The sequence below is a fragment of the Oryctolagus cuniculus genome, chromosome 3 (genome assembly GCF_051225735.1).
Source record: "Oryctolagus cuniculus isolate XC-2025 breed Fujian yellow rabbit chromosome 3, ASM5122573v1, whole genome shotgun sequence".
Lineage (NCBI taxonomy): Eukaryota > Metazoa > Chordata > Mammalia > Lagomorpha > Leporidae > Oryctolagus > Oryctolagus cuniculus.
In genome coordinates this window covers 142,353,903-142,366,894 of record NC_142869.1, presented here as the reverse complement: position 1 = coordinate 142,366,894, position 12,992 = coordinate 142,353,903, and the positions used below count along the sequence as shown (strand labels likewise).

General features: G+C 45.1%; 1 protein-coding gene, 1 long non-coding RNA gene and 1 other non-coding gene across 22 annotated transcripts in view; 1 reads left to right on the top strand and 2 right to left on the bottom strand.

The window, feature by feature from the left end:
* Nucleotides 1-12,992, top strand: part of MAGI2 (membrane associated guanylate kinase, WW and PDZ domain containing 2) — a 1,587,879-nt gene that overhangs the window by 1,443,748 nt on the left and 131,139 nt on the right. For 17 of the 20 annotated variants that reach the window (XM_070071219.2, XM_070071216.2, XM_070071215.2 and 14 more), the window contains 3 exons: nucleotides 1,226-1,411; nucleotides 3,371-3,527; nucleotides 11,662-11,881. In XM_070071219.2, coding sequence (XP_069927320.1) covers nucleotides 1,226-1,411; nucleotides 3,371-3,527; nucleotides 11,662-11,881 — 563 coding nt within the window. The remainder of the gene's footprint in view (nucleotides 1-1,225; nucleotides 1,412-3,370; nucleotides 3,528-11,661; nucleotides 11,882-12,992) is intronic. The other 3 variants (XM_070071222.2, XM_070071223.2, XM_070071232.2) reach the window with 1 other exon arrangement.
* Nucleotides 3,175-3,305, bottom strand: LOC127491916 (small nucleolar RNA SNORA61). The gene has a single exon (XR_007920843.3). It is a non-coding gene; the product is annotated as a small nucleolar RNA SNORA61 (small nucleolar RNA).
* Nucleotides 8,100-12,992, bottom strand: part of LOC149127538 (uncharacterized) — a 34,917-nt gene continuing 30,024 nt past the window's right edge. The window contains exon 2 of the long non-coding RNA XR_016231719.1: nucleotides 8,100-8,315. This is a non-coding gene — a long non-coding RNA (uncharacterized LOC149127538). The remainder of the gene's footprint in view (nucleotides 8,316-12,992) is intronic.

Here is a 12,992-nt window from a genome sequence, read left to right as displayed (position 1 = left end):
TAAGTTATGAAAAGAAAAATAGGGTGGGGGGCATTGTGGCACAGGAGGTTAAACCACCTCTTGGGATGCCCAGATCCTATGTCCTGGATTCAAGTCCTGCCTCCACTTCCCATCCAGCTTCCTACTAACACACAATGTGGAAGGCAGCAGGTGATGGCTCAAGTACTGTGGGAGATCTGGATGGAGTTCCAGATACCTGGCTGCGGCCTGAACTACAAAGCAAGCTTTGTAGGCATCCTCGAAGAGTGAACCAATAGAAAGAAGATCTCTCTCTCTTCTCTCTCTCTCTCTTTGTCTTTCAAATAAATAAATAGACATTTTTTAAAAGGCTTCTCAGTGTTGTAAAAAAGAAGTGCTCATTTCTTTAAGGAGACATGTGACATATTTTCATCAGTTCTAAAAATTTTTTCTATTTTAATATCTCAGCAATTGAAGAGCATCTTATAGTCCATGGAGTATCATTGTTTAATGGGCAGAGGTTTTATTTATGTTTCCTTCTTTGGGCACATAAATAAAGAGATGTCTTATCATCAAGGGTATCTTGGCATTGACAGAATAAATTAAGTAACAGGCAGTACCATGATCTCAGCACCGTGGAACAGAGTATATCAGAAAGCATTGGTAAAATTTGAAAGTATATCGACCTTTCAACTAAAGTTTAGTAGGTCAGTAGGAAGTTGGTCATAACTTCTTCACCAGGTGGCTACTACCCATATTCATATTTCTCTTCCCCATTTTCTCCTCTCAGTGAAAGAGACAAGGGGAGCAATTAAGCTCTGGGCATTACTGTGTCTCTCTGGAACTGTGTACTGTTGTCTCTAGTAGGGGCTCCTTGGGCACAAAGATCTGTGTCTGTGCTTCTGAGACACACTTATGTCTGGAATCTCCCAGAAGCTTCTTAGAAACCGATGGTCCTCACATCCTGCCTGGCATTCTGATGCACGTGGCATTGAGCGAGACCATGATAGCTATATTTTTAAACCTGGAGTGATTATGATGCACCCCAAGTTTGAGTCTCTTATCTATATGTTCTGAATTGGCCTATCTTTGCAAAGGACTTTGAGTTTAGAAACTCTGAGATTAGCAGGATGTATAGCACCCTTTTGGTCAGTTGACTAAAAAGAAGAAATTCTGCCATTGCATTGTTACCTTTGGGGCGGGGACTGAAAGACACAACATGTATTAGTGATGTCCCTGATACCTATTTCTGTTGGGGTTTTTTTAGCTGTGCCCCATAAAATAGGCCGCATCATTGATGGGAGTCCTGCAGATCGCTGTGCAAAACTGAAAGTGGGAGACCGGATCTTAGCCGTGAACGGCCAGTCCATCATCAGCATGCCTCACGCTGACATCGTGAAGCTCATCAAGGACGCAGGTCTTAGTGTCACCCTTCGCATCATTCCTCAGGAGGGTGAGTGCCCGAGGCAGCCTTGCAGAGAGGCGCGCGACACAGGGACACGCTCGCACCCGGCCTCCGGCAGTGCCACGGCAGTGTCACTGCTGCTCTTGCCGAAACTCGCACTCAGTGGCAACCCGTATCCTGCTCCCTCACTCCCAGTTTCATGGCACTGCAGGCTACCTAGTGTAAGTACCCCCAGACACTGGGGTCTCCCAGGGACTGTTTGTACAGTCACCTTTAGCCAGGACTCACTCAACAGAGAAGATAGAGTTACAAATCTGAAACAAGACTTAGTCATGTTAGTAGTTAATCTCTGGAGGAGTCTTCAGAGTCAGACTGATTTTGGAAAGCATGAAGTTTTGTGGTATAAAGCAAGTTCATGTAGAACATGCCGCATCTGCTAAGAATTTACAGCTCCCGTCTCATCAGTTGAGTTTTCTCTGCGCAAGGACTCCCCCCTGAGGCTCCATGAGTAGTAGTAAGCATCACAACTCACAGCCAAACCTTCAGGGCATGGTGGCATTCTGAGTTTCAGCTCAGCACACTATACCATCAGCACGGACAGACACAATGGGTTCATCACTGGTTTGCAGTTGCTGGTAATGGTACTGGAGAATTCAGTCCCTGGAGCTCAGCAGTGAGAGGACCGTGTGATCCACAGGGGCTGATGGGCCCATTCAGTTAGTACTCAGTGTGGGTACCAGTCAGCCTGTGATTCCATCTGAGGACTGTCTGACATGCAGACATCAAATGGCCACCCAGCCACTGACTTCCAATGGAAAACACTGGTTCCTAACTGGGGTGTTTCTGTCCTCCCAGGGGACACTTGGTGATGTCTTGGAGACATTTTTGATTGTCGTGATTGGGATGGGCATGCTACTGGCATCTAGTTGTTAGAGGCCAAGTATCCTGCTATACACTTCCTCTAGTGCACAAAACCATTCCCCTGGCACAAATGAGCTGGCACAAAATGTCAATAGTGCCAAGGTTGGGAGACACTGATATAAATGGGGGGAATTTTTTTTAATTTGTTCTATGAGAAAAGAAGAGAGGAATGGCCTCTAATGGAACACTAATAAATCACCCAATCCCCCAACCCCCAATGAAAATGACCTTGGGTTTTTTAACCTGTTATCCACAGACATCAGTGTGTATAAAATACTCAGTGGAAATTACGTGTAAGCAAGATCGTTCACTAGAAATCTGACATGCGTCTCAGCTTTCCCGGTCTGAAACGTGTTTGTTGAGAACAGCTTTATGAACTTTCCTGAGTCCAGTGGCCTTTTTGGTTTGTTTGTTTCTGGAGAACTGTGGGGTAAAAAGGGCTGGCTATTTGACAATAAGACTGACAGGGACTGCAGAGAGAGATTGCAGAAAGCATTTCCTATTTTAGGGTTAGTTCCTCACCCACATTTTGAAAGACTTAAGAATTCTCATTTCAACCAAAAAAATAATAATAGCTAAACCTTTTTCTCTCTGCAAGCAGTGTGAGGAAGATAGAATACACATATATTTCAGACCTTCTCCCCAGATGATTTTTTTCATGTGTTTAATAGATTTTCTGTGTGATCTTTTCTTCTGACCAAACAAGAGACTTGTTCATAACCTTGTTTGGCAAGTTATAATTAATGAAATAATACTAATTCCAGGAGTGGTATTGGAACCTGATATGTTTCACCTGCTATCTAAAAGTGGAACAGAAACAGAAATAACCATAGCCTTGATCGTGAGGGGTTAGGGTTGCCACCTCGGGTCACCTCTATTTTTTTCTGCTTCCTTGTTGGAAATTGACCCAATGCTGTATATCAGACTACAACACCATGAAGCCAGCTTCAGTATCACTTTTCCTCCTTGTACAACCACCAAGACCAGTGTTCCAATCCAATGGGAAGGGGAACTGGAGGGTCGGGTCACCTCTTATCCAGTACCAGCCTAGTGACTGCATGCGCCACTTTGGTTCCCCCATCGCAGAGCTCAACAGCCCGGCCTCGGCACCCAGCTCAGAGAAGCAGAGCCCCTCGGCCCAGCAGCACAGCCCCTCGGCCCAGCCAAGCCCAGCCACCCCCAACAGTCCCGTCGCCCAGCCAGCTCCTCCTCAGCCACTGCAGCTGCAAGGACATGAAAGCAGGTAAAGTTTCCTCCAGCTTTTCCCATTCCTTCTAAGAGGTGAGGGAGGTGGGGAGAGGGAGCATCCAGGGACAGAACAGGACCCAGGCAAGGGGGAGAGGGTGGTCCTCATGAAGTAGGAATGTCATGGACACCAGTGTGTGATTCTCAGATCTTTGAGTGGGTTTATTAGTAAATATAAGTAAGTAAAGTAAGTATCTGTCCTTCAAGGTAGGAGAGCCTTCCCTGAAGAAGTGACGAGCTGTTGCAGATGGGCAGGGGCTCAGGAACTGAGGAGCACACTGGGAGGACTCCAGGGAGTAGAGGGAGAGGGGCACAGTTTGCAACGAAACCAGTGAACGTGGCAGGATCACCCCTATAGGGCTCTGTTAAAGTGTGGGGTCTTTGTCTTAAGTGTACTGGGGGTTTCTGGAGGGCATTTTTTGTATTTGAACTTTTATTTAGTAAATATAAATTTCCAAAGTACAGCTTATGGATTACAATGGCTTTTCCCCCCCATAACTTCCCTCCCACCAGCACCCCTCCCATCTCCCGCTCCCTCTCCCATTCCATTCACATCAAGATTCATTTTCAATTATCTTTATATACAGAAGATCAATTTAGTATATATTTAGTAAAGATTTCATCAGTTTACACCCACACAGAACATAAAGTATAAAATACTGTTTGAGTACTAGTTATAGCATTACTTCACATTGGACAACACATTAAGGACAGAGATCCCACATGAGGAGTAAGTACACAGTGACTCCTGTTGTTGACTTAACAGTTTGGCACTCTTGTTTATGGTGTCAGTAATCTCCCTAGGCTCTAGTCATGAGTTGCCAAGGCTATGGAAGCCTTTTGAGTTCGCCGACTTCAGTCTTATTTAGACAATGTCATAGTCAAAGTTGAAGTTCTCTCCTCCCTTCAGAGAAAGGTACCTCCTTCATTGATGGCCCGTTCTTTCTACTGGGATCTCACTCACTGAGATCTTCCATTTAAGTGTTTTGTTTGTTTGTTTGCCAGAGTGTCTTGGCTTTCCATGCCTAAAATACTCTCATGGGCTCTTCAGCCAGATCCGAATGCCTTAGGGGCTGATTCTGGGGCCAGAGTGCTGTTTAGGACATCTGCCATTCTATGAGTCTGCTGTGTATCCTGCTTCCCTGTTGGATCTTTCTCTCCCTTTTTTTATTCTATCAGTTAGTATTAGCAGACACTAGTCTTGTTTGTGTGATCGCTTTGACTCTTAGACCTATCAGTGTGATCAGCTGTGAACTGAAATTGATCACTTGGACTAGTGAAATGGCATTGGTACATGCCACCTTGATGGGATTGAATAGGAATCCCCTGGCACATTTCTAACTCTGCCATTTGGGGCAAGTCTGATTGAGCATGTCCCAAATTGTACATCTCCTCTCTTATTCCCACTCTTATATTTAACAGGGATCACTTTTCAGTTAAATTTAAACACCTAAGAATACTTGTGTGTTAATTACAGAGTTCAAGCAATAGTATTAAGTAGAACAAAAAAAGATACTAAAAGGGATAAAGTATTAAATTGTACATCAACATTCAGGACAAGGGCTGATCAAGTCACTGTTTCTCATAGTGTCCATTTCACTTCAACAGATTTCCTTTTTGGTGCTTGGTTAGTTGTCACCAATCAGGGAGAACATATGATATTTGTCCCTTTGGGACTGGCTTAATTCACTCAGCATGATGTGTTCTAGATTCCTCCATTTTGTTGCAAATGACCGGATTTCATTGTTTTTTTTACTGCTGTATAGTATTCTATAGAGTACATGTCCCATAATTTCTTTATCCAGTCTACTGTTGATGGGCATTTGGGTTGATTCCAGGTCCTAGCTGTTGTGAATTGAGCTGCAATAAACATTAATGTGCAGACAGCTTTTTTATTTGCCAACTTTATTTCCTTTGGGTAAATTCCCAGGAGTGGGATGGCTGGGTTGTATGGTAGGGTTATATTCAGGTTTCTGAGGAAATTCAGACTGCCTTCCATAGTGGCTTTACCAGTTTGCATTCCCATCAACAGTGTGTTAGTGTCCCTTTTTCCCCACATCCTCGCCAGCATCTGTTGTTGGTAGATTTCTGTATGTGAGCCATTCTAACCGGGGTGAGGTGAAACCTCATTGTGATTTTGGTTTGCATTTCCATGATTGCTAGTGATCTGAACATTTTTTCATGTGTCTGTTGGCCATTTGGATTTCCTCATTTTTTTAAAGAATTTATTTATTTATTTGAAAGACTGAATTACAGGAGAGACACAGAGAGAGTTTCCATCTGCTGGTTCACTCCCCAGATGTCTGCAACGCCTGGGGTTGGACCAAGTCAATGTCAGGAGCCAGGAGCTTCTTCCAGGTCTCTCATGTGCTTTCCCAGGAGTATTAGCAGGGATCTGGATTGGAAGCAGAGCAGCCAGGACTTGAACCAACACCCTTATGGGATGCTAGAGCTGCATGCGCCACAGCACCAGCGCCCTCTGTAGGGTTTTAAGCTGAGCCTTGCCATCACTGCATTTGCTTCTCAAGCTCTGCCAGTCTGCCTTGCAGAGAACAGACAGGAGGCAGCCAGGGTAAAGCAGGTTGAGCAGTGAGGAGGTGGCTGCAAAGGAGTGGCCCCGAGGGTGATGGTGTGGAGAGGAGGGGCAGTCGGACGATATGCAGGCATTCATAAATGTTCTCATTTTTGTTGTTCAAGTGGACTGGTAACCTCGTGTCCTCCTACCCACAATCTAATGAAGTTCTTCATTCCACACACAGAGGTAGAGACACGCATCATGGGCTAATGTGCATAAGGCGCTCTGAAAGTCCGGGAGAGGGGCTGTCACGTAAAGACAGTGTTGTGACTGCTGCATGGTGGGGAGCCTAAGCTGGGTTGAGCTACTAAAGAAAAAAGATGAAAACATGTTCCCATCTTGTTTCCCCCCATACAGCAGGAGAAAAGCAGAACTCACGGGGACAAGTCTCTGAGTATCAAACCCTCGCTAATCCCCTCTGTGATTCGAACACTTCCTGCCTCCTGAGTTGGTAAAGAAGCAGTGAGGCTCTGTGTTTGATTCCCACATTGTTCTGGGTTCATCACTCTCACTACTGCAATATTTGCCCTGTGCCACAGGTGGTATTTCCATAAAGCCCCATTCTACACTGATTCCCCTGTGCGCTGTCACAGAAAAATAAACGTCTGGTTGTCCTCCGCTGTTTGCATTTTTAATATATACCAGGGAAGAGAAACAGCCCAGAAAGCAATGTAGAGGGGAAAATTGCAGTCTGTAAGAAACAAAGTCCTGGGTGCCTCCGTGATAAGCCCCAGATGTGCGTTGGCTTTCACTGTGTGTTATTTCAAGAGATTGCGCTGGCTTTCCCCAGGATCCACTTGAACCTCAGGAGGAAGGACTGGAGCATTCCAGCAGCTGCTGAGCCAACTTCAGACTATTCTTCTTGGCTTTGCCATTATAGATTAATTTTGCAGCAACTACAATCTAACTTTTCCTTCCCAGAGTCCTCCGACATGGCTCGTGCTTCCAGCCTTGGGTGGGTAATTTCATTGCTGAGGTGTGATAGTCCCTAGAGGGAGCAACAGTTGGGTCAGACCACTATTGGATCCCACCTGCTGCTAGCTCACTATCCTATCACAGAGGAAATTGGTCATTGGGTTGTTGGCTTTGTTTTTTTTTCCCCTGACTACAGAATAAAATATTTCCTATCTCTAGTATTAACAAATCCAAATTTTTATAAATCCCCAATATGTTTGCCCAGAATTCTTAGCTGTTTTGCTTCAGTGATGTTAACAGCCTGGGAAGTGCCCACTCCAATTCCAGATCCCTTAATTAGCACTCAGGTTTCCTGGCTTACCACTTTGGTTATTAGTGGTGGCCCGTTTGCATATAAATGAAGAAATTCAGTTATAGAGACAGCAGAACTTTTCCCAGCTGCATTTAAAGGCTGGCATTGTGTCACAGCAGGTTAGGCCGCCGCCTGTGATGCCAGCATCCCATATGGTCACCGGTGCTCCACTTCCAATCCAGGTCCCTGCTAATAGCTTGTGAAAAGCAGTAGAAAATGGCCCAAGTGTTTGGTCCCCTGCCACTCATGTGTGAGATTGGAGAAAAACTTCTAGTTGCTGGCTTCAGCCTGGTCCAGCCCGAGCTGTTGCGGCCATCTAGGGAGCAAAACAAGTGGCTGGAAGATCTCTCTCTCTCTCTCTCTAACTCTGACTTTCAAATTAATACTTAATTAATTTTAAAAAAGACAGGGCATCAGAGGGAAAACTCTTTGCCTTTCAAGATTGGGCTAGAAATGCCTCCAAGACAGTTTATTTGCCAAGTGCACAGTATGAATTTCCTGTTACTTCATTTGTACAAGGAATGCCCACCTACATGTCAAGTTGAGTTAGTCCCCATGTTACAGCAGGATGAAATAAAGGAAAATCGCTTGCCAATCTCCTCTGTGAGTTAGAACAAGCAATATTTTATCCTGTCTTACTTATGCTTAGACTAGCTTCCAGGACACCCTGCACACTTCTCCCCATTTCTGTGTGATCTGTGCTCAGAAAACATAAATGAGTTGCTCAGAAAACATAAATGAGTTTTAATATGAATGTAAGTCAAGTACTATTTGTATTAATCCATCTTCCGTTGCTGCAAGAAAATAGCTGAGGCTGGGTATTTGTGAAGAACAGAGGTTTATTTAACAGTTTTGGAGGCAGGAAGTCCTGGCTTGGGCGGTCCCACTGGTGCAGCCTCCAATGAGGGTTTCACAGTGGATGGGTCACAGTGGCAGGAGTGCATCTGGAAAAGATCACGGAGCAAAACAGCAAGTCAGAGAGAGGCAGGCTTGCCCTTCTCATAGCAACTCACCCTCAAGGGAACTCACCAGGTCCCATGAGAGCTACATTAATTACTCCCAAGGACCATGCCCCCAGTGACCTAAACACCTTACACTAGGCCCCACCTACTAGAGGTTCCACCATCTCTTAACTCCACCATGTGGGGAATCCAGTCTCCAGCACTGGAACCCTTGGGGACCAACCACAGCCAAAGCATTGTACTATTCAAGGAAGAGCATTTGTTGAAAACAAAGAGCCACTGTGGGATGCATTACCAAGCTAAGTCTAAATAGCAGAGTATACCTTTCCCAGCAAGGACAATTGATATTTGACTGCAATTTAAAATAGCAAGGTCAGTGGAAGAACACTGGAAAGTGACTTCTTTCACAGGCTTTGAAGACTGGATGCTCAAGACTTGAAGCAAAAGGTGTGCATTCACACCATCTGCAATGTTTCTTGATTCTGGAATTTTGTCATACCAAAAAACATGCTGGAATTTGTAGCAGTCGGGTTTTATCATGCGTAATTCTGTTTAATAATGAAATTAATAGCTGTAAAGTTATATGGATGACCTTCTTTCCTAGGTAAAGGAACTTTAAAAAAGCCTGTTTTTTAAACTACCTTGAATTTTCCTTAATAAAGTGTTTCACAAATTCAAAGCAATGTAAGTTTTGCCTGAACAGTGTTATCACTTACCTTAAAGTTAGCAACACTCATAAACAATTAACTACATTTACTTTATCAAAGAATTCTTTAGTGTGCAGTTCAACTTAAAATCATGACACATGACACCAGTGTCGAGTGAGGTTGGAGAGTTGGTGACCTGCTTGACAGCTGTCCCAGGTTCCAGCTGTTCCTGTTGCTAGTCAATTGTGTAACCTTTGGGGAGTCTCTTAACATTTCCCCCTCTTTTGTGATACATCATGATTGGATTCAAAGCACATAATGGATGTCTCCTACCAATACCCCACAGGCTACAAAAAATAAAGGGACTATTCTTGAACTTAAAATAGTGTAAACATCTAAACCACCAAGCAAACTATTTCTAGAGAGGAATCAACACACTCCAACAGATGACACTGAGTTCAGTTCCTTTTGTTTAATGCATATATTTGCATAATTAAGCATCATATTCAAAGTGTATTTTAAATAATTCTGCTCTCAGCATGCACACTCTCACTAGGTGTGGACAACTGAGGTACAAAGCAAAGCCTGAATTATGCAGTCACAAAAGGCATGTCAGCCCACTGCTGGGTTAGCTAACAAATGGGACTAAATCAAAGGGTTGATTAAAATAACTTCATTACTAATCCCCTTCCAAGAGCCCCAGATAAACTCATCTGTCACCACACACTTTCAATGTGTTCTCCTCAAATATTAGATTTCACTAATTGCAGTGATTCAGCTGAGTGGTTTTTAAAAATATTTCATACTAGTCAGCATCCAGTAGAGAAACCATCTAGTCTCAACAGTAAAAATTCTACTGCTTTTGGGGCCGGCGCCACAGCACTCTAGGTTAATCCTCCACCTGCGACGCTGGCATCCCATATGGGCTCCAGTTCTGGTCCTGGTTGCTCCTCTTCCGGTGCAGCTCTCTGCTATGGCCTGGGATAGTGGTGGAGGATGGCCCAAGCCCTTGGGCCCCTGCACCCACATGAGGGACCAGGAGAAGGCACCTGGCTCCTGGCTTCGGATCGGCACAGCGCCGGCCGTTGAGGCCATTTGGAGAGTGAACCCAGGGAGGGAAGACCTTTCTCTCTGTCTCACCCTCTCACTGTCTCTAACTCTACCTGTCAAATAAATAAATAAAAATCTTTAAAAGAAATTTTAAAAAATTCTACTGCTTTTTAACCAGTATTCCTGACACATCGGAGCTTTTTCTTGATACTAAATACTTTCTCAATTCCTCATACTTTCTATATGAATTTTAAATAAATTGGTATTACATAAAATATGTTTTGTAAGTTACCTGCATTCCTGAATAGTCCGTCATATTTTTTGTCATGGCCAAAAAAGGCAAAGAGCTATAGAATTAAGTGGTCTCTAAATGACAGTGATTTTTTTTTCAGTTTTCCTTATTATGAACCCATCAGTTTTCCTTATTATGAACCATTCCGTTCTCCTTTTGAACAAAGAACTCTCTCAATTTCCCAATTGCAGTCTTATTAACAAAAGTACATTAAGCTCATATTTCTGATTTCTAGAAATAAGCAAAAGACAAACATGGGACAGAAACATCTTTGCCTTCCCTTCCATCTTAGGACCTCAGTATTATCTCATACTAACTCTGATAGCTATGGTGTAGGATTTAAACCTCTGTGTGATATGTTGCTGATTTTTACCAATGAGCCAGTGACTTTTTACTTGATTTGTAGCTGGTGATTACATTTTACTCTCACTCCTTTAACCTCTGAAAACCATTTTAAAAGACTCAATTGAGGCCGATGCCGTGGCTCAATAGGCTAATCCTCCACCTAGCAGCGCCGGCACACTGGGTTCTAATCCCGGTCGGGGTGCCAAATTCTTTCCCGGTTGCCCCTCTTCCAGGCCAGCTCTCTGCTGTGGCCCGGGAAGGCAGTGGAGGATGGCCCAAGTGCTTGGGCCCTGCACCCCATGGGAGACCAGGAGAAGCACCTGGCTCCTGCCTTCAGATCGGCGCGGTGCGCCGGCCGCAGCGTGCCAGCCGCGGCAGCCATTGGAGGGTGAACCAACGGCAAAGGAAGACCTTTCTCTGTGTCTCTCTCTCTCTCACTGTCCACTCTGACTGTCAAAAAAAAAAAAAAAAACTCAATTGAGCAGGATAAAATAGCCTTTATATATTTGTGAAGTAGTTAAAGATCACATCAATCACATTTTCATGAAATAATGAATGATCTGCCAAGGAGAGAGAGATGGAGAGGGGAGAATGTGGGGGGTGGGATGGGGGGGTGCTGTTGAAAGAGTTAAGTTATGTTAAGATACACTGATACTTGGGGATTTACAGTTAAGTGTTTAACTCCCAGGTTTTGCTGTGACTGTACAGTTTTTCTTTGCCAAAGTTAAAGGGTAATATCCATGAGTCTTTTACCACAAAGTTCTGGTTGAACCACCATTTTTATCTTGATTTCCTAAGGAGCCAGATGAAGACTATACAGCTCAGCACTGGCTTGTAAATTTCTTTAAGCTTCTCCTGCTCATGTTGCCACAGGACCACCCAGAGGAGGGACTTGTACAGCTGCTGCGGCTGGATCTGCCTGGAGGCCATGAGATCATTCTGGTCCCCTTAGAATGCTGCAGCCCTACAGCTAATCCCATTTTCATTTGTGTAGTTACAGATCGGAAGTCAAAGCAAGGCAAGATGTGAAACCAGACATCCGACAGCCTCCATTCACAGACTACAGGCAGCCACCCCTGGACTACAGGCAACCCCCAGGAGGGGACTTCCAGCAGCCCCCGCCCGTGGAGTACAGACAGCCTCCCCTGCTGGACTACAGGCAGCACTCCCCTGACACGAGGCAGTACCCTCTGTCAGACTACAGGCAGCCCCAGGTACTCTACCCTGGAGATCACAGCAGGCCCCAACCGAGACGTGCTGAAATAGAAGGGGGGAGAGAGCGGGGAGGGACCTGAGGAAAGAGCATCCTTCCAGGACAGAGTCAGAGTTCTACCCCTAGTTCTGACATTGTCAGGGTACCAGCTACATCCTGAAAGTGTGTGCGATAGATAAATGTATTTCTGAATAAAATGGTACAGTCAATCAGTAGCGGGTAGGATGAAATAAACTCTGCTACCCCTAGCTAGCGATTCCCAGTCCATTCCTTGTCAGAGCTGAAAAACTGCTCATTTCTGGAACCTCAGACAGTGCTACTGTGCAGAAAAATTTCCCTGGGGTCAACAGTGGAAGTATTTTAGGTCCGTAATTATTTACTTGAATCCCTACTTCCCACCAGGCGGTAGAGGGCGACACCCCATGCAAGGGAAAGATGAGGCCGGGTTTTGCCATCCAGAACATAGCCTCTGCAACAACCACCCAGTGCCTATCTGCCCCGCAAGTGGTGTGCTTGCAGTCATCTGTTGACGCTGGATACCTGTCACAGAGGTTTCCTTAACTCCTCTGAGCTTCAGCTTCCCGGATGGAGGGGCCGCCATACAGGCCCACCTGAGGAGCCAACATTGGCAGAAAGCTCCCTAGACCAGAGCTTGATGTCTAGTAAATACCCATCCCTGGAAACTAGTTGCCAAGCCAGAAATTATAATGTCAACTTTATCAGATTACAGTGTGTTTCTTTTTTTTTTTTTTTTTTTTTTTTGACAGGCAGAGTGGACAGTGAGAGAGAGAGACAGAGAGAGAAAGGTCTTCCTTTGCCGTTGGATCACCCTCCAATGGCCGCCGCTGCAGCCGGCGCACCGCGCTGATCCGATGGCAGGAGCCAGGATCCAGGTGCTTTTCCTGGTCTCCCATGGGGTGCAGGGCCCAAGCACCTGGGCCATCCTCCACTGCACTCCCTGGCCATAGCAGAGAGCTGGCCTGGAAGAGGGGCAACCGGGACAGAATCCGGCGCCCCAACCGGGACTAGAACCCGGTGTGCCGGCGCCGCAAGGTGGAGGATTAGCCTATTGAGCCACGGCGCCGGCTTTACAGTGTGTTTCTTTATGAACT